General features: G+C 34.7%; 1 protein-coding gene across 1 annotated transcript in view; it reads right to left on the reverse strand.

The window, feature by feature from the left end:
- DIAPH3 (diaphanous related formin 3) overlaps positions 1–20,780 on the reverse strand; it is a 449,127-nt gene that overhangs the window by 353,004 nt on the left and 75,343 nt on the right. Inside the window, 1 exon segment of the mRNA XM_043995139.1 lies at positions 18,902–19,006. Within this exon segment, the coding sequence (XP_043851074.1) occupies positions 18,902–19,006 (105 nt within the window).

Consider the following 20,780-nt stretch of genomic DNA (forward strand, 5'->3'; position numbering starts at 1 on the left):
TAAATGACTAGTATTAAAACAAAATCATAATAACAAATCTAAAAAGCAAAGGGGAAACATAAAAGATGGGAAGTAACCATAACATCTTAAATCTCTACATGTGAGCAAATTTATCCCTGGTAATCATGAAAAGTGAAAAATGGAAAGAAAAAAAAAATGGCAGTGTTAAAACACATACAGGATAGGGGCAGCTAGATGGCGCAGTGGATAGAGCACCGGCCCTGGATTCAGGAGTACCTGAGTTCAAATCTGGCCTCAGACACTTAACACTTACTAGCTGTGTGACCCTGGGCATGTCACTTAACCCCAATTGCCCCGCCAAAAACAAAAAAAAAAAAAACCACATACAGGATAAAGCAACCAACTCTAGTAGCATCAGTAGTAAAATGGTAATTCAATGTATAAAAGATAAATGATCTAGGGAAAGAGAAAAGGAAAGGAACAAGCATTTATTAAGTGCCTACTATGTGCCAGGCACTATGCTAAGCACTTTATAAATATCTCATTTAATCTTCACAACAACCCTGTGAGACAGGTACTATTGCTATATCCATTTAACAATTGAGGAAACTGAGGCAGAGTATAAGAGAATTGCCCAGTGTCACAAAACTAATAGATGTTTGAGGACAGTTTGACTCCAGGATCAATGTTTTACCCAATATATTACTTAGTTATTTTTTTCAATGTTTTAGATATGTGAAAGTGTAAATATAGACTATATGAAGTAATTCATAATGGTCAACGAAATGATTAAAGTAAATGAAATGACTGAAGTAAAGAAAAAGAAAAAATTCAATTTTGGAATGAATGGAAGCCAATAAAGCATATCACAAACAAAATTAGGATCAAAATCATATTTATATGGTCATATTTAGACAAAGTAGATTTTACACCAAAATAGGCTGAAAATTACTTTAGTCAAATGAGCATTTAATTTCTTCATAGGCCCATGACTGTGCATAGAAATAGCAATTATTATTGTCAAGTGAATCAGAAAATATTTCTTAATGGCACCTAATATGTAGGGCCTACTACACTGTAAAAAAAATTAGTTAATAATGATTGTAGTTCAAAAACTAACACAAGATATTATCAATATGGTTAATTAGCTCAGTTACAGACTCCACCAAATATAACTCAAAAAGAGAATATATTTAAAATATCAGTCATACATTTTAAGTAAGTAATTTAAAATTAAAAAAACCATATTAAGAAAATCAGAAAAGGAAGAGGAGGCCAAGGTATACAGGGCTTTGAATGCCAAACAGGTTTTTTTTTTTTATGTTTGATTCTAGAGGTCATAAGGAGCCACTAGAGTTTATTGAGCATGAAGGTGAGAGTGTCAGTCTTGGCTTTAGGAAGATCACTGTGATAGCTAAGTAGGTCTTAGTAATGAAAAGAGAGAGAAGTTGAGAATGATACTCAGGTAACAAACTTTGGTAAGTAACTGGTTCAATGATAGTGTCTTTAACAATAAGATAGAAGTCAGGAAAAGAGTTTGGGGACAAGATAGCAAATTCATTTTTAGACATGCCTACTTTAAGATTTTACATAACATCCAGCTCAAGAAGTCCAATAGGCAGCTTAAGATGTGAGTCTGAATTTTAGCAAAGAATTTTGGACACAATTAGTAGACTTGGGAATCATCAGCAAAGAGATGACAATTCAATACATGAGAGCTGATGAGATCAACCACAAGAAATGGAATAAGGGGAAGAAGAGAAGACGGCCCAGGACAGAGCCCTTTAGGAAAACCATAAAAATAAAAAGGAGACTAAAAGACAATAAAACAGGTAAGAGGAAAACTTAGGAGGGAAAAATGTCCCAAAAACCTAGAGAAGAAGGTCATCCACAATATCATAGACTACATCAAAGTTAGGAAGACTGAGGGCTGAGAAAAGACCCACATCTAGTCCTAGTCCCTCTCCGAGTTCTTTATGCACTATCAATTGTTTTTTATACATCTTGACCTGAATGTCCCATAGACATTTTAAACTAAACATGTTCCAAGATAATTTATCTTGTTTACCTCAAATGCCACTCCCTCTCCCCAAATCCTATTACTATCAGACATGGCATCCCCCCAATCACCCAGGCCTACCACCTTCAGCGTCATCCTCAACCACTCCCTCTCATTCATTCCAGATGGCCAATCCATTATCAAATCTTTTGTTTCTCATCTATGTTCCCTTCTATACAGTCACAAAGGTATCACCTTTGAAGCACTTACTACCTCTCTCCTAACTGGTCTCCAAGCCTTAGATTTCTTCCCACTACAATCCATGCTCCACAAACTACCAAAGTAATTTTCCTAAAGCCCATGTCTAACCATGTCACCCCTCTGCTTAATAAATTCCAATGGCTCCTCTTACTCACAAGATCTAATATAAAGCCCTTTGTTTGGCATTTAAAGCCTTTCACAAAGGGATCCTTCCTACCTATGAAATCTTCTTACACTTTCAATACAATGCTCTCCTTATGGTTCCTCAAACAAAACAAAACTTTACAATGGCTATCTCCTATGCCTGGATTGTTTTCAATCCCTAAATCCAGCTCTTAGCTCCACTGGCTTCCTTCAAAACTCAGCTCGAATCCCACTTTCTGCAGGAGTTCCTCCCTCCCTTCCTTGTTCCTCCCCTCTGAAATTACATCCCATTTATATAATATAGATTATGTATGCACTTATTTATATAGTTTCCCCATTAGAATGTGGTGTCCTACCAGACACCAACAATGTATTTTGTCATTCTTTGTTTCCTCAGTTACCATGGCACATAGTAAGCCCTTTAAACATATTTGTTAACTGAGTGACTGGTTGAAAGATGATAATACAAGTACCAGAGGGACTGGGTGAAAGACAATAATAAAAGTACCATGGTTCTAATCTGATGATCAAAATCCCAGGAAATTATAGAGAAGTCATGATATTTCAAATAAGAGGGAATAAACAGTAAGAATTTAATTCTTTTGTACTACCTGAAATGCTTAAGGAATCAGCTTAGGTAACAGATTTTACAACAGCTGAAGAAGGTCAAATAGGTTTAAATGAGTAGATATGATTTACAGAGGTTAAGGGACAAAAGGCTAAGTAAACTTTCAGTTTTTACATATGTTAAGATTTTTATTTAGAGAAAATTTTTCAAAACAACATTTATATTTAATTGTCATATTTCTATTCAGTAAGAAATTTCCAAATACATATAATGCAAATTTATAATACAGTATTTTGATATTGCACGTAGGGTAAGGAAATTATTCTCAATAGTTTTGCCAACTTGTGTAAAAATGCAAAGATATTTCCCTAAAGTATTTCATTATTTGGAGTATATTATTTGCTTAATGAGGATATATGGAGATGAATGACAGCCTATCAATCATAAAAAAAACATACGTTTTTACAGGACCTATGACAGATGCTAAGAAAGTCCAGAGTAACTTTCTGTCATATGGGAAGAAGGAAAAAAGTAAAATATAAGTGGAGAAAACTCAAGAATTTGCCAGAACTTCAAAAAAGAAAAATAAGGAAGAGTGAAAAATCATTTGTGGGGAGACGGGGAAAGCAGAAAAAAAAAACCACAAATTATTCTAAAACAAAATCTTATGTGAGAAGAACTTGAACGAATACACACACACACACACACACACACACACACACACACACACACACACTCTTTCAGGATGCTCATTTGGAAAATTTCTCCTCTAATCCATGTCCTATCGTCATGCAGGTATGGTAAGAGAAAATGATAGGAAGAAAACATTGTGTCAGCTAAGTAATCAGTAAACCCAAAGATAGTTTCTCTTGTGTCTTTTATTCCACATAATAACTTTAAAGAAGAAAAAAATGTACTCAGGATTATATAACTTCAGGTCCATTAGCTATGTAGATGAAAATACTTTAGTTTTACTCTTTATGTTATCAAAATACATTTGCAACATGAGGATATGTTTGGCATCACTACAAAAATAGGAAAGTTTATCCAATATTAATTTTTAACTTTTTTATCCTTCAATATATTTTATTTTGAAATACCAAAGGTAGCACATTAAGAAAAGCTCTTGCTGTACTCTTGACATCTTCCATTTTGTTTATAGATTGCAAGGCATAAAAAGCAATATACTGGTCCACATTCTCATTTCTATCACTACATCTGTTTATCTGGTCTCAACTATCTTTTTCTATGCTATCTTACCTGTACCAACACAGTAATCATTTCTGCACTACCAGTCTTGAATAGATTCTTTGTCTCTACCTCATTGATTACATTTTATCTGAGAACTTAGCTGATTCTTTTTTTCCAGTGTTTGTTTCTTTAGTCCCTTTTCTTGTTTTTATGTTCATAAAGTCATTTTGGATATCATTTATATGGCAAAATAAAGCTATATTATAGCTCCCATTATCAACAAAATGAAGCCTAATTATATGGTAAACATTTTCCACAGGCAAGTGGATGATTTTAAACAGCTATAAACAATTCAGTGAAGGGGTCAGTACACTATCCCTTGTTGACCTGTATGTAAACGCTTTGCATATCTCATGGGAAGCTGACAATAAGATATAGCAATGCAACATAAGCACAGTGGAAGAACTGGTTTTCCCAAGTAGCTCAATTCATTACAGCCCCACCATCACTCCTGTAAATGAACATCATTAGCCAAGGAACGTGGTTTATGGCAATGACTGCAATCAATATCTTCTACATCCATTACAAAAAAAAAAAAAAAGGATTATTGTCTTTTCAATCAAAGTCAAAACAGTAGAAAAAGAATCAGAAATCTTTTTTCAAATGTGAATATCCAAAACATTTTATACATGCATATATATATATACACACACACACATACATACACACACACACACATATATTCTATTATGTTAGAATATAACTCAGCATTTTATTCTTATTTTTAGGTAATTTTCAATTCATAGACCTTGAGTAACATGTAGAATTTTGCAGTGTAAGACGTCAAGATCATATTATGTGGTACCTTCCTCAGACCTAGAATGCAGCATAACATTATGCTAATTATCCAGGAGGAAATGCAATCTCTGAAATGCCCATAAGCAGGAAGTCTCCTTGGGCAACTAGTCTATTAATCATTTCTACTGCTCTCTGGTGTATGCAGGGCACAGATTTCCCAAAGGATACAGTATAACCTCCTGCTTACTTCAGAGAGCTCAACTTCAAAAAGTTTAGGCTATACAACAATTCCTAAGTAATTAAAAAAAAACTATCTGTGTTAAGAGAAAAGAAAAATTGTCTTCAAACTTTTTTTATATTGTACCAGTTTCAATTAAATTTTGAGCACAAAAACTATCTATCTATCTAGAGTTTCGTTGTGCAACAGCAAAGAGACCAGTGTCAAAGGATATGAACAGACAGTTTTCAGACAAAGAAATCAAAACTATCTATAGCCATATGAAAAAATTCCCTAAATCACCACTGAGCAGAAAAATGCAAATTAAAACAACTCTGAAGTATCACCTCACACCTATCAGAATGGCAAATGTAACAAAAAAGGAAAATATTAGATGTTGGAGGGGATGTGGGAAAACTGAGATGCTAATCCACTGTTTGTAGAGTAGTGAACTGATCCAACCATTCTGAAGAACTATTTGCAATTATAACCATAAGGGCTATAAAACTGTGCATAGCCTTTGATCCAGCAATACCACTTCTAAGTTTATATCCTAAAGACCTCCCAAGGGGGCAAGTAGTATGGTACAGCGGATAAAGCACTGGCCCTGGATTCAGGAGGACCTGAGTTCAAATCTGGCTTCAGACACTTGATACTTACTAGCTGTGTGACCCTGGGCAAGTCACTTAACTCCCAATTCCCCACAAAAAAGAAAAAAAAAAAGATGAGGAGATAACCTACTTAGAAAAAAAAAAAGACCTCCCCAAAAAGAGAAAAAAACTTATTTGTACAAAAATATTTATGCTCTTTCTGTGGTGGCTAAGAATGAGAAATCAAAGGAATGCCCATCAATTGGGGAATGGCTAAATTAAACTGTGGTATATGACTGTGATGGAATATTATTGCACTATAAGAAATAACAAGATGATTTCAGAAAGGTCTAGAGAGACTTATATGAACTGATGTATAGCAAAAGGAGCAGAACCAGGACAACATTGTGCACAGTAATAGCAATATTTTTTGATGAAGAATTGTAAATGACAACTATTCTCAGCAATACAATGATTCAAGACTATCTTACAATGGATTAATGATAAAGCATACAATCTACCTCCAAAGAAAGAATTGATAATGGTTAAACACAGACTGAAGCATGCTTTCACTTTCTTCCATTTTTTTCTTTTATTCAAGTTTTTTTGTAAAAAATTACTAATATGGTAATGTTTTGCATAATTTCAATTGTATAACCTATATCTGATTGTTTGCCACTGAGGGGCGGGAGGAGAAGGAGGGAAGGAGAGAAAAGAATTTGGAACTCAAAACTTTAAATAAAAATATTTATTATTATTATTAATTAATTAATGCTACCCATTATTGTTGTTATACTTGATTCTGTGTAATTCATTATGTTTCAAGTACATTTCTTATAAATAACATTATTAAATTCTTTCTAAACTATTCTATTAACCTCCATTTGATGGGAAAATTCATTATATTCAAATGTACTTATTTTCATTAACTGTATATTCCCTCCATCTTATTGCTGTGCTTTTCCCTCTCTTTGCTCCCTGACCTCTGTTTATTACAGATTCTTACCTTTCCTTTCTTTCCTTTTAAGTCCTCTTCACCTATACCAAGCTTAGAATGCAAAGAATTCACCCTTATCAAGTCACTTCTGATTATTCACTTGTATTTACTTAAAATTTTTCACTTGATTTCTATATTTGTATTTCAAAGTTCCTATTAAAATCTAATCTTTTCATCATCAGTGTTTGAATTCTACTATTTCATTGGAGATCCATTTTTTCCCCTTGTGTAATTATAGTAAATGTTGTTGGATACGTTATTCTTGCTTGTAAACCTATATATTTTGCCTTTTGGAATGTCTCATTCCATGTTCTCTGCTCTAATGGTAGTTGCTAAATCTTCTGTGATCTTTACTGGTTCCTCAGAATTTGAATTTTTTCTCTTTGACTGATGTATTTTTTTCTTTGATTTGGAAAGTAGATTTTACAATAACATTCCTAGTAGCTTTCATGTTGAGGTTTCTTTCAGGAGGTAATCAGTGGATTCTATGTTCACAATGCCCTCTTGTTCTAATATGCCTGAGCAGTTTTCTTTAATGATTTTATTATAATGTGCCATCCAGTTTCTTTTTTATGTTTAAAGATTTCAGGTGGTTGCCTGCTCCTGATCTTTTACTGCTTATTTGATTAAATACCTCACTTTTTCTTCAATTTTTAAAAATCTTTTGAATTTGTTTTAAAATTTCTTGGGGTCTTATGGTATCTTTAACTTTAACTTTTTATTTTGTCCGTTCATATTACTAGGGAGTCTAGTAATAGATTAAAATTGTTGTACCTCTTTATACCAAGCTAACAATTCATTTTCAAAATCTCTCCTCCAAATCTCTCAATGCATTTATAATATCATTTTTAAACTTTTAAAACTCTTGTTTCATTTGATCCAAGAATTCTAATTGTTCTTGTAGGAAAGTTGCTTTTTACTTTGAGATTTTGATTATAGGTGTTTTTAAGTAATTGTCCCTTCTGAGTCTGTCACTAAAGCCCTACTTCCTTTATGGAAGAGTCAAGAACCAACTTTGTTGAGGACCTTTTCTTTAATTTGGGGCCTATTCTTTTCTCTTAGGAGCTAAGTTCTAAGTCTCTCCTACTCCAGGAATCAGATCAACTTAAGTTCCTTTCCTCTACCAAAAAAGGTCTTTCCCTTGGTCAGACTCCCTTTTCACTCAGAGGGAATCTTTTCGTAGACTGATAAGTGTGAGAAAATCATGGGGTTCTATAAGACCCAGAGGCCTCTGCTTGGAGAGCCTAACCCAGAGAGCCTTCCCTGAACTTTTAAGAACAGCCCAGAGTCAGTCAAGGTGTACCTTGGACTGTGAATACAGACAATAGAGGTTAAAACCACACTTACCTGAAAAGCCTTGCCGCTCAGAGACACATACTGCGCCTCTCAGCACATATTCAGCACATACTGTACTGGACCACCCTCAAATCCAGTAAACCAAAAGATTTGAATGATGCTAGCCAATTAGCTTGGAGAAATGTGTACGGGTGGGCTCTCCTCCAGCCTCCAGGAAGCTTCTTCCACTCTCATGCGCTGTCTGGGTCCTGGAACTATGGTTCCCCACTATCTCTCCTTCTTAACTTTCTGAGCCATGTGCTCTCTTTACTAATATTTAATATGCTTTAATAAATGCTTAATGCCCCAAAACTCGTGCAGTAGCCCCTAATTTCTAAGTAACAAAATATATGACAAACCCCAGGGCGACCACATATAATTTTAATCACCACATAAGTTAAGACACCTTCCTTTGATTATGACCTTTCCTTTGTTCAGGACACCAAGAATCCCAGTCCTGCACTGAGTTGAAGCCCTTTCCTTGAAATGATGGATCACAAACTATTCACCATTAAAATGATGTAACATCCTAAGGAGCAGCCTTCCTGATTCAGACTTATTATAACGTTGGCTATAGGGTGACTTGTTTTGTTTTGGGGGGCAGGATCACAACAATGTCTGAAGACCAGCTCCTGATTTTAGAGGGTTTAGGATTCATGTAAGTTGAAGTGCCAACTAGGTAGCACAGTGGAAAGAGGGCTGGACCTGGAGCCAAGACCTGAGGTCAAATCCTGCCTCAGACATTTAATGGCTGTGTGACCATTTAACCTTCTCTGTCTAGGTTCCTCACCTATAAAATGGAGATAATAATAGCACCCAGGGTGGTTGTGAGGATAAAATCTGACATTTATAAAGTACAAACCTTAAAACACTATGTAATATGACAAACAGAATGATTTCAGAAAAACTGTAAAGACTTATATGAACTGATGTATAGTGAGGTGAGCAGAACCAGGAGAACATTGTGCATGGTGACAGCAATATTGCTCAATGAAGAAATGTGAATGACAACTATTCTCAGCAACACAATGATTTAAGATAATCCCAGAGGACTAATAATGAAGCATACTATCAGCCTCCAAAGAAAGAACTGATATTGAGTGAACACAGACTGAAGCATGCTATTTTTCACTTTCTTTTTTTTTTCTTTTATTCGAGTTTTCTTATATAAAATGACTAATATGGAAATGTTTTACATAATTGCACATGTATAACCCATATCTGCTTACTGTCTCAGGGAGGGAGGAGAGGGAGTGAGGAAAGGAGAGATAGAATTTTGAACTCAATACTTTAAATTAAAATTTTTATTAAAAAACACTACATAAATACTATCATTATTACTAGTAAAATTACAAATTCTTAAGCACTGAACTATACTTTAAATAATGTTTCTTATGATCTCTACACTAAAAGAAACAATATCACTATTTCTGTTATTGATTTTACTAGAATGTACGGTAGTCTTAATGCCTATAACAATTTATAATGTGTTGCAGAAATTGATGGATTTAATTACTTAATGTGCACAAATCAATTTGAAATAAACTGAAAATGAACACACCATGCAATCTACTTATTCTTGTTATGAAACTGTTATAGACTTCATACAAAGAACTTCTCTCCTAATTTATAGCCCAATAGGTAAAATGACTCCAAGAATAAAGAGCAGAAAACTCTTCAATGCTTTATACTCAAGACCAGTAATACTAGGATAAAGAATTCTACCCCCATGTAGTCTAATCCCTCTGTAGTCTGGCTCTCTCCACAATTACCAATCTAACAGCCTTTTCATAAGCATCCTTCTTGAACATTCTGCAGTATTTGACCCTGGGGATCACCTTTTTTTCCTGGATGATTCTCTTCTCTCTTGGTTTTTGTGACACTGATAGATCTCTTGGTTATCTCCCAACATGTCTAACCACTGCTTCCCAGTCTCCTTTGCAAATTCATCATCCATGTCATAAACACTGACTGTGGGTACACCCCAAGGCTCTGCCCTGAACCTTCTATTTTCTCTATATATTCATTGTTAACTTGATCAGCTCTCATGAGTTCATCTATCATTTCTAGATATAAAACCCAAATCAACATATCCAGTTCTATTCTCTACTGGACTCCCGTTTCGCATCACCTACTCTTTATTAGACATTTCAAATATCCTAAAGGCATATCAAATTCATCATGTCCGAAAAAGAATTTTTTACCTTTCCCTCAAACACATCATTCTTCTGAACTTTTGGGTAAATTGCTGAAGATATCACCCTTCTAGTCACCCAAGTTCATAACCTCAGTGTCAGCCTCAATTCATCACTCTCACCCCACACATCTAATCAGTTGCCAAATTTTGTACTTTCTATTTCCTTAACATCTCTCATGTATATGTCCTCTTCTTTCCATTTACATGAGACTGCCCTAGTTAAGGCTTCCATCATTTCTCCCCTAGACTATTACTACATTCTCCTATTTGTTCTCCCTGACTCAAGTATCTCACTATCTATCCTTGATATAGCTGCCAAAATTATCCTAAAGCATGGGAAAAGGCAGCTAGGTGATGCAGTGGATAGAATGCAGGGTCTGGAGTCAGAAAAATTCATCTTCCTGAGTTGAAATCTGGCCTCAGATACTCACTTTGTGACCCTGGGCAAGTCACTTAACCCTGTTTGCCTCAGTTTCCTCATCTATAAAATGAGTTGGAGAAAGAAATGGCAAATCATGCCACTATCTTTGCCAAGAAAACCTAAAATGGAGACACAACGAGTCAGATATGACCAAAAAACAACTAAACAATATAAAAGAACAGGAGTTTGACCATGTCACTCCCTCCCTCTAGCCCATTTCATTTACTAAACTCCAGTGACTTCCTCTAACCTTAAGGATCAAATAATAAAGTCCTCTATTTGGTTTTTAATGCTCTTCACAACTTGGCCCCTTTTAACCTCTGTACAGAAAGCAAACCCCTCCACATATTTCAGAGTCCACATAATGGCCCATTTGCTATTCTTTACACATTATGCTCCATCTCCCATTTCTATGCTTTTATATTCTCTTGGAATCTTGAAATGCCTAATTTTTTTCAAGAATGTGCTCAACAGCAATTTTCTGCATGAAGTCTTCCTCCACCTACCCAGCCACCCTGTCCAGCTACCAATGCCTGCTCTTCACCTCAATTTTTTTTTTAATTTGTATTCATTTTGTATCTAAGTGGCATAGACTTTTAAGTGTGTATGTTGTCTTCCCCATAAAATGTAAGAATGACCTCCTGGGGTTGATTTCACTTTTGCCTTTGTATCTCTGGCACTGAGAAAAATGCCTGAAAGGTAGGAGGTATTTAATAAATGCTTCCTGATTGAACTATCAAGTGTATGGTTTTGCCCAAGTGATTTACCATTTTATGCTTTTATATTGTTCCTATGTGACCCTGGGCAAGTCACTTAACCCTGTTTTTAATAATAGGAAAAATCTCTAGCATCAAATGTTATTCCCAAGCAATTGTTCTATTTTAAGTTTTGGAAAATATTAATACAAATTATTGTTTTCCACAAAAGTAGAAAACAAATTAAGAAAATAATCATTCAAAGCTTATTTCAATTACTTTACACTGAAACTACTACATGCATAAAATGTATATAATATCTTAAAATTAAGAGTGTTAAAAGGAACTTCGTATGGGGTCACATGCCACATTCCATTTTTCTAAACAATTTTAACAGTTATAAAAAAATCAAATATCCATAAACTACATTTACATGGAATACTTTGCTATAATTTAAGAAAAATAAATTTTACATTCTAATCGCGTAAACTAAATTCTGCTCATCAGTCCTCCTTAATTGCATCAACATCTGCAATCAATTTAAATTCTTTAAGTTAGTCTTCATAAAGCTTCAAGTGATTTCATGCTGTGATAGATTTAACACACACATTAATTTATAGACACACACAAGCAGATGAGACTTCACTTTCAGAGGCTAGAATGATACAAGAAGGTAAAGTCAGACTTTTCTAACTGTTAAAGGAAGAAAGGACATGATTCACTTTACATATCTTGCTCATAGAAGAGTGTAAAGATGGTATCCATACATAAACAGATCATAGAAATTAGAGATCAGAACCAGCAGGGAAGCACTAGTATTTTATTTAAATCTATTTGCAAGTCATAGAACATTAGGATGTTTTGGTGAAAGTTTAGGGTGAATTAGGCAAGTAAACACTCTAGATATCAGTTAAGAATATTATATAACAAAATTTCATTCTATTCACATATTATCCTTTTCACAGCATGCAGATTTTAAACTTTTTTTTTTTTAATTGAGAGGGAAGGAACATAGGATGCTACAGTAGTGAAAGCAGCACTGAGCTACCATTGCGAATCAGAACACATCCATTCTAATGTCTGCCAGCTGTCTTGGGAAGTCACATGACTTCTCTGCATCTCATTCTTTCCACTTGTGCAATAAGGTCTTATACACAGTGATCTCTAATGTCCCTTCCAATTCTAAAAAATCCCTTAACCTCGGGGCGGCTAGGTGGCACAGTAGATAAAGCACCGGCCCTGGATTCAGGAGTACCTGAGTTCAAATCCGGCCTCAGACACTTGACACTTACTAGCTATGTGACCCTGGGCAAGTCACTTAACCCCAATTGCCCTGCAAAAAGACAAAAAAAAAAAAATCCCTTAACCTCTTTGAATCTCATTTTGATGACTGTAATAGAAACAACACAATCAATAGTACCTAACGCAAAGACTTATTGAGAATCAAATGAAATAATAAATAAATTGTTTTACAAACCACAATTATAGCAATTCTGATGACCTAGACAAATATAGGAGACTACCTGTGAAGAAGCTATGATTTCAAGCAACCTAAGTATAAGAACTGAATATTTCTCTTACATTTAATAATTATTGTATTAACACCAAGTTTTTTACCCTTTTCTACTTCCTTATCCAGAAACCAACAGTATGGGAAATTTCTCTTAAAAAACTGACCCAGGTCAAAATCTAATCAGAGAGGAAAAGAAATTCTAAGATTAGGTTAATGGGTATATTCCTACTTATAATGTTTTCTCAGACAGGTGCTAAGGAAATGTTGATTCTCCATATTATCAAGATAGGTGATATGGAAATTGATGTCTCCTTGACCAAAATTTGAGTGACCTAAGTCACATACCCCAAGATAGCCCACCTTCCATTTGATTAACCAATCAGAGTTAAGTAAGCATCCCTCAGGAACACTTGCTCTTGGAAGGGCATATAAATTGTGACCACACTGCCATAAGGGTTCACTGATCTAAGAGAGATAGTCAAATGACCATCTTTTTATTAATAACCTGCTGGCCTTATTAATAAAATGATTAAATTACCCAAAACCTATGTCTCTCAATTTTGTGACAGTCATATAAGAAATTCATTGAAGAAATCGGTTCAACAACACAAGTCTCATGGGACTGTAACTTAATAGATAATTCAAGACAGTTGCCCAGATTACAAAGAGACTAAGTGACTTGACTAGGTTGAATAAGCTAATGTCCAAAAAAGGGATTTAAAATATTATTTATAAAATATTTAAATATATGCATTTATAAAATATTTAAAATTGGAAATTAAAATAAAATTTAGTACATTTAGAATAGTTGAAATGTTTCCACCTAACCTCAAATGAGGTCATGAAGAGTCAGGCACAAATGAAACAATTAAACATCAACAATAAAAAAAGATCTTAACTGACACTACTAATATGTAAGAAAAAAATTGAAAAGCAATATTGTTGTTTTTTGCTTTCTGACTTTTTTGCCTTTACAATTCAAATAATTTCACAGAATGTTATTTGCTTAGACTGAATAACAAGTATATACAAGTCATCAACCCACTCACCAGGTCAAAGTAGACTTTTCAGGAAAAGGTGTAATTTGAAGAGACTTTCTATCAGTCAATAAGAAAGATTTAGTAGGTGGAAGATGGGGAAAATTCTAGTGCGATTGCCAACAGAAAATAAAAATTAACAATACCTGCAGTATTTAAAAAAAAAAAAAGACAAATACTATGAATTCAAGAAATAGTAGAAAATAATTGAGAAATCTCATAAGGACTAAATGAGAGGTAGAAGAAAAGTCCAACTCTTTCACAACTATTCCATCAAGGATTTAAAAAGAAAACAAAAAAAAATGAAGAAAGAAAGAAAAAAAGAAGGGAGGGAGGGAGGGAAGAATGGAGGGAGGGAGGAAGGAAGGAAGGAAGGAAGGAAGGAAGGAAGGAAGGAAGGAAGGAAGGAAGGAAGGAAGGAAGGAAGGAAGGAAGGAAGGAAGGAAGGAAGGAAGGAAGGAAGGAAGGAAAACACCAGACTAAGAAATTATTTTAAAACAAGAGAAGAAATCACAGCAAGAGTATTGCATCAGGCCACACCAGCACAAAGAGTCAGAATTCTGGGGGCATAACCAAAAGGCCAAGACAAAAGTCTGCCTGGAAGCATAATCCATGGAAACCTACTATGGACAATCAGTAATCATGGGAACCTGGAGTTCAAAGTCATATGCCAGGAATACGGGATATGGGAGCACAGACAAGCATCTTTTTCAACTCTTAGAGCCTGCAGCTTTGTCTCAATACAAAGTAAGACTCACACATCTCTTTCTAGAATTGAATGATCAGGACATACCTGGCATCAAATTACCTGATATAGAGGCCTGGTATATAGAGAGACCCACCTAGATCAGCATCAGTGCAGACAGTAACTGTAAAGGCTAAAATTCTACCTAAACTATCTAAAATCTAATCAGTGGTCACCAATAAATTATAAGCTTTAGCAAGAGTTAGACTTTTAAGCATTTATTAAGAAGAATAAGAATTTGGTCAAGAGAGAGAAAGGCCTAGATTCCTCTATCTATTAAAGGGAGAGAGCATTCCTAGCTCTGCTCTCCGCCAGAGTCCACACGAAAGAGATCAAGTCAGAGCGCCAGGCTCCCCATTCTTCCTCCCACAAACAAACGTCACTTCCTGACACCAAAGAAAAGATGCATGGTCTTGATCTCAGAGACCTTCTCCTCATGGTGGAGCTTTCCTATAGTAAGTCTCCAGCAGGCGGCGTCTTTCCAACCGTTACATAACCAATATCTTGGGAAGATTCAGAGTTTTCACCCTTTCTTCCAAAAGTTCTTTCGTTTTTCCTGACTTTACTAATAAGATTGCATTTAACTCTCTTCATCTTTGTCAGACCCATTCCAAACTTGCAAGGAATTTAAGATATGGAAGTTCATTGTGTTCTACTCTAGGCAAGGTGAAGACAAATCCTTTTATCTAGAAGGGAAGGAAAGTTTTGTTTTGCTGGAATATAAAATTGTTTTGTGTTTTGCTGGAATATAAAATTCTTAAGCATATATCATTATATCTATCTTCAAGATAAAATGCCTTTGCCTTTTAGAGATTGTGTATTTCTCCTTCTTGTCTTTTAGTTTTCTTCAAAAAATTTTCTTTCCACCTCTATATTTGAAATCCAAATCTGTCATTTTCTTTTTTCAGACACAACTGCTTCATTGTATTCCAACAACTCATTGCTTAATCTAAATTTTCTAATCTTATCATTTGTCTAATTCATTCCTTATCTGAGATCTCCAATTTCTATCTTTTTTTCCATTTTTAACCTTTCTTAATAGTTTTTTCCTAACCATTCTTGGATTCTATCAGTTCATTATTTGAGGAATTCAATAGAACTTATTATACTATTTTACTATGCCCCAGGAATAGTATTGCTTCTTAATATTTCTTCACCATATCAATTACTTTTTTCATATGTTTACCTATGTTTTCCCTTTATTTATATACATAAGTTTGTTGGCCAGTTTATCTGAAATGATCTTCCTCTCAAAAAAAAAATTTTTCCCTTGTGTGGTTTGTCATCATTCCTTTGTTGTAATTAAAGATTGCTTGCCTCTACTCTGATAGAAATAAGTGTTAACCTATAATCCTTCATTTCTCCAATTTATCTTGATTCTTTTTATATCTGCTTCTTTTACTTTATTTGGTACCTATATTTGTGAGGAAGTAGTATAGATGATAGATTTATATCATATTTCTCACTTTTTTTTTTAACTGCCTGAGGCCCCTCCTTTCTGCCCTCTACCCTCCTGAGCCACCAGCTTTCTTGAAACCACAATGAAAAATATGAAATAAAGGGTAACAAGGGTCTGGCTACACTGGTGAGTCAAGATTCTCCAAAAACATAACAGATGTATACATATGCCTCAAAACCATATCAGCTGGGGCAGCTAGGTGGCGCAGTGGATAAAGTACCAGCCCTGGATTCAGGAGGACCTGAGTTCAAATCCAACCTCAGACACTTAACACTTACTAGCTGTGTGACCCTGGGCAAGTCACTTAACCCCAATTGCCTCACCAAAAAATTAAAAAAACAAAAACAAAACAACAACAAAAAAACATATCAGCTTCTGAAAAGGACTTAACACATAGGCTGGGTATATATGAAGCAAATATGTAGTTTAGCAGATAAGTCTACAATAAGATACTACCTTCCTTCAATAGACTTTACCTTGTAGGTACCTGTATTCTCTCTCTTCCTCTAATTTTTATTATAATTATTTCACCTGAGAGCAAAAGAATGGATGTACTACTGAAGGAACTGAATTGAATCAGTTTATATATTTTCATTATACAAAACTGAGTTACAGCTAAATGGAAAGAAAGCTCACAGGTTTTTCCTTAGAAAAGCAAATAAAATCAATGGATAAAGGACTGACCCTGGATTCAGGAGGACCTGAGTTGAATTCCAGCCTCAGACACTTGCTACCTGTGTGACCCTGGGCAAGTCACTTAACCCTCATTGACCCGGGGGGAAAAAAAGGGGGAATCAGACAACAAAGGATAAAGAATGGAATTTGATTCAGAATCACTGAGATGGGGGTAACCAATGGGAACTTTGGTAATCATTAAGAAAAAAATTCTAGAGACATTTTCAGTGTCAATAGACTATGACTTCAAGGTGGATTCCTTTCAGAGCCTTACACAGTTCAGGAGGGGAAGACTTGAAAGAAGGAAAAGTGATACTTTCCTTCCTCAAGGCAAGAGACCAAGATAGAAACTAGATGGATTGGTACCCTCTCTTCACCTCAGGGGATCCTGGGGGAGGTACTGTTATGATGTAATGGTGCTTCTCTTCCACAGGAGGCTAAAGGTCAGACAAGAAATGAGCATAACATGAACTAAGGTACTCTCCTTTTGTCTTCCCTCTAGAAGTTCACATGATGTTTATAACCATGAAGTCACAGTACTATTTCTGTTATTATGTCTTCTAAGAATTTTCCATGACATTAATGTATGGATAAGAGACACTATTTTGGAAAAGAGCCTTTACAGTGACGTTTTGCTCTATTAAATAAAATCCTTTTTCATAATCAACATTAAAGACAATTAGATCTTATATTATTTACATCTGTTAGTCAACTGCTAAATATTAGAGAAGTGTCCACTGCTGGGTATCACTTACAAAGTCCTGCTTATTCTCTACTAGTATTTTCAACAAAGATGCCATTAATATATGTATAGATGACTTGTAAAGATTTTTTATAAATGAAAGAGTAGAAATATAGGTTCATAGTTGCTGACTTGGGGAGGGAGTGGGGGGGCAATGAGGGTTAAGTGACTTGCCCAAGGTCACACAGCTAGTAAGTGTCAAGTGTCTGAGGCTGGATTTGAACTCAGGTCCTCCTGAATCCAGGGCCGGTGTTTTATCCACTGTGCCACCTAGCTGCCCCCCTGACTTCTTAATCATCATTTTCAGTATTAAAGATTTTTTCCCCCATACTCAGTATCTTTTCTTCCTTCAAATATTTTGCATATTGACCCCTCAATTCTCTTATAAATAATTCTGTCTCCTCTAGCATAGACACTCTCTGTAACACACTTGGTCCAAGGAGCTGTTTTTCCCCCTTACTGTTCCATTTCTGCCACACCAAAAGTAAATCTAGGACTGTAATGTTAAATGTGCACATGTAATGGTGCCAATGTCTTTAATGTCTTTATTCTTTCGTGGTAATCTTTACATATCACATGTTCCTTCCATATTTGTCAAATGAACTTTAAAGTTCTGAGTCCCATCTCTTGCCAAGATCTCTTGAAACTTTTTTTCACTGTTGCTTCTCTCTATTTTATGAGAAGATATCATTTGTAACCATACCCTATGCTTCATTGTAAGTATTTGTAAACATGTTTCTATTCATTGTTGCCTTTGACCGAGATCTCTCTCCATTTGGCAACTAAGTCAAATATTCATTGACTAAGGTTTTTCTATTATCATTATTATTGTTGCTAATAATAACAGCAATAGCTCATATTTATACAGTGCCTGAGGCTTTACAAAGCCCTTTCTTTATAACTACTCAGTTATAGGTATTGAAATGTTATTTTACAATATGAATATGAATGTTAATAAATTTTATTTTCATTTTACTATTTATATTCTATTTCCTTGAAAATTACTGTTTGTGCCTAAAAAGAGCCAAAAGATGGGTGCAGCACTATTTCAAATATGGTAAGAATGGAATCCTCCTTGGGAGAGATAAGAAAATAATGCTAAATCTCTGAGATGTGCTTGGAAACATAACTACCTCAGATAAGAATGAAGGTAAAATCAATTCTGCTATTAATCCAAACAATGTCAAAATCATATTTACCTCACTAACATTTTTGTATTGCTAATTGTGTTTTCATAGAACACCTAAGACTAGAGGTGCCCACAAACTATAGAACTACTTGAAGATAAAAATGTTCTCCTTTTTCCATCTGTGCTCAAACGTAAAGAGCATCACTCAATTTGACAGTTTTACTCACCAGCTTAGAAGCAGTATTCATGTATTGCATCACCATTTCTTTTTTGATACTGAAATCCTTTTCCCGCAATGGTGCCTTTTTATCTTCATTTAAATTCATATCTTCCTGGAAAATACAATTAAAAAGCTTTATTTTATAATGTATGTAGAGGAGCAATTCTGCATAAATTTTGTACTAAAATCAATAATTTGTCACTAAAAACAGCATTGATTGGTTTGAAATGATTTGCAGGCTAATTTCTGGTGTTTAGACAAGGAGGAGGAGGAGGGTAAGGGGAAAGGGTTCCAGGGTATTCCGGATCCATTATTCTGTGACACATTTAAAATTATACCTTATCATTTAATGGCAATTGAAGAAAATTAACTCAAGTAATCTCAAGACTAGATGTCTGCACTAAATTGCTGTCTTTCACAGTAGATCTTGATGATCAGTTTTAAAACTGATAACCCACTTAAAATATTTGGAAGTGAACTAGTATATTCTATAAATGCTCCACGGCCATTAACAAAAATTTGCTTCTAGATGAGTTATTGTTTTAAATCCTATCCTGTTAACATTTCATTTGCATTCTAATACTACAAAAGATAACACACGAATCACAATCTTAACTACAGTGCTGGACAGTATACCTCAGATGCTATTTGAGTCAAACCCTTCATTTGACGAAGGAGAGAGCTGAGGTCCAGAAAGGTTACTTGCTCAAAGTCAAGAAGATAGTAAGTATAAGTGGTAGGCTTTGAACCCAGGTGCACTCAGAATCAATGATCTTGCCACTGTATCTCATAATAGATTCACCATTTTTTTTAAAAAATGGTCATAGTCCAGGTGTCCACTGATGTGGACATGGTATTTTATAAGTATTCACTTGAAGGCCATTGTATGTATTTCAACTAGAATAATCATCAAAATATTTATAGACAGTGGGTTGGCACAGGCAACCTCACTAATAACTATAACAAAGGAAAAGCTGATGATACAGAATGAAAGGTAAAAGAAGCGTATTGACTCAACCATGTAAACAGCTCAATCAAGTCTTGGCCCTAGTCCATTTATTATCTATGATGAACAACATTTAAGTGTACAGAGGTCTGTATCCACTCAATGCCAATCCACCATGATGAGTATTCTAAAAGGCTTCCTAAATTCTATATAAGCACTACATTCACTAGACATTCTTGTTTATGGCATTAGAAATTCAGTTTTTGGCAGTCAAGCCCTTGAAACCCATCCAAATCAAAAATCTCTTCATTTTGCTTTTCCCAGACATTCCTACATGCTTAATTGCTATCACAAGCCATGCTACTTTCACTTAGAAAGAAGAATTCTCTGGTTACAGCAAATTTCAAGTTACAATTAAAAAGAGCAAAACATTAGAAATAATTCATGGCTAGTGGAGTGTAAATCAAAACAAGATCTCAATGTGGGCAATTTTTAAAATAAAGACTATCATCTTCTCTGTAAGGCACCAGGGGGAAAAAAAAAGAATATTTCTAGTTATTATAAGTATAAGTCTTTCCTAGAACACTGAAACCTAGTACTAGCACAGCAAGATGTGTCCTGAACTAAGGAAAAAAAGTTGTGATATTTGAGGAGTGGGAAAAAAAGGCATATGATAATCAGAAATGATCAACAGTAGAAAAGTAGAAATAGTCCATCTCACATAAATGTCCTCTTCAGTTGGACATAATGAAAATTTCCTAAAAATAAAATATTTTTAAATGATGTCATATAAATGTTAACAAACTACCTTCCCTAGTTGTGAGTATCTCAGAAAATCAACCATCTGTTCATTTCTGAAGAAGATATTAGTTCTTCTGAAATCAAAGGTTAAATGATTAAGTTTATTTAAAAACAATAAGAGATAAAAGGAATGGATGTC

This window comes from Dromiciops gliroides, chromosome 3, assembly GCF_019393635.1.
Source record: "Dromiciops gliroides isolate mDroGli1 chromosome 3, mDroGli1.pri, whole genome shotgun sequence".
NCBI lineage: Eukaryota > Metazoa > Chordata > Mammalia > Microbiotheria > Microbiotheriidae > Dromiciops > Dromiciops gliroides.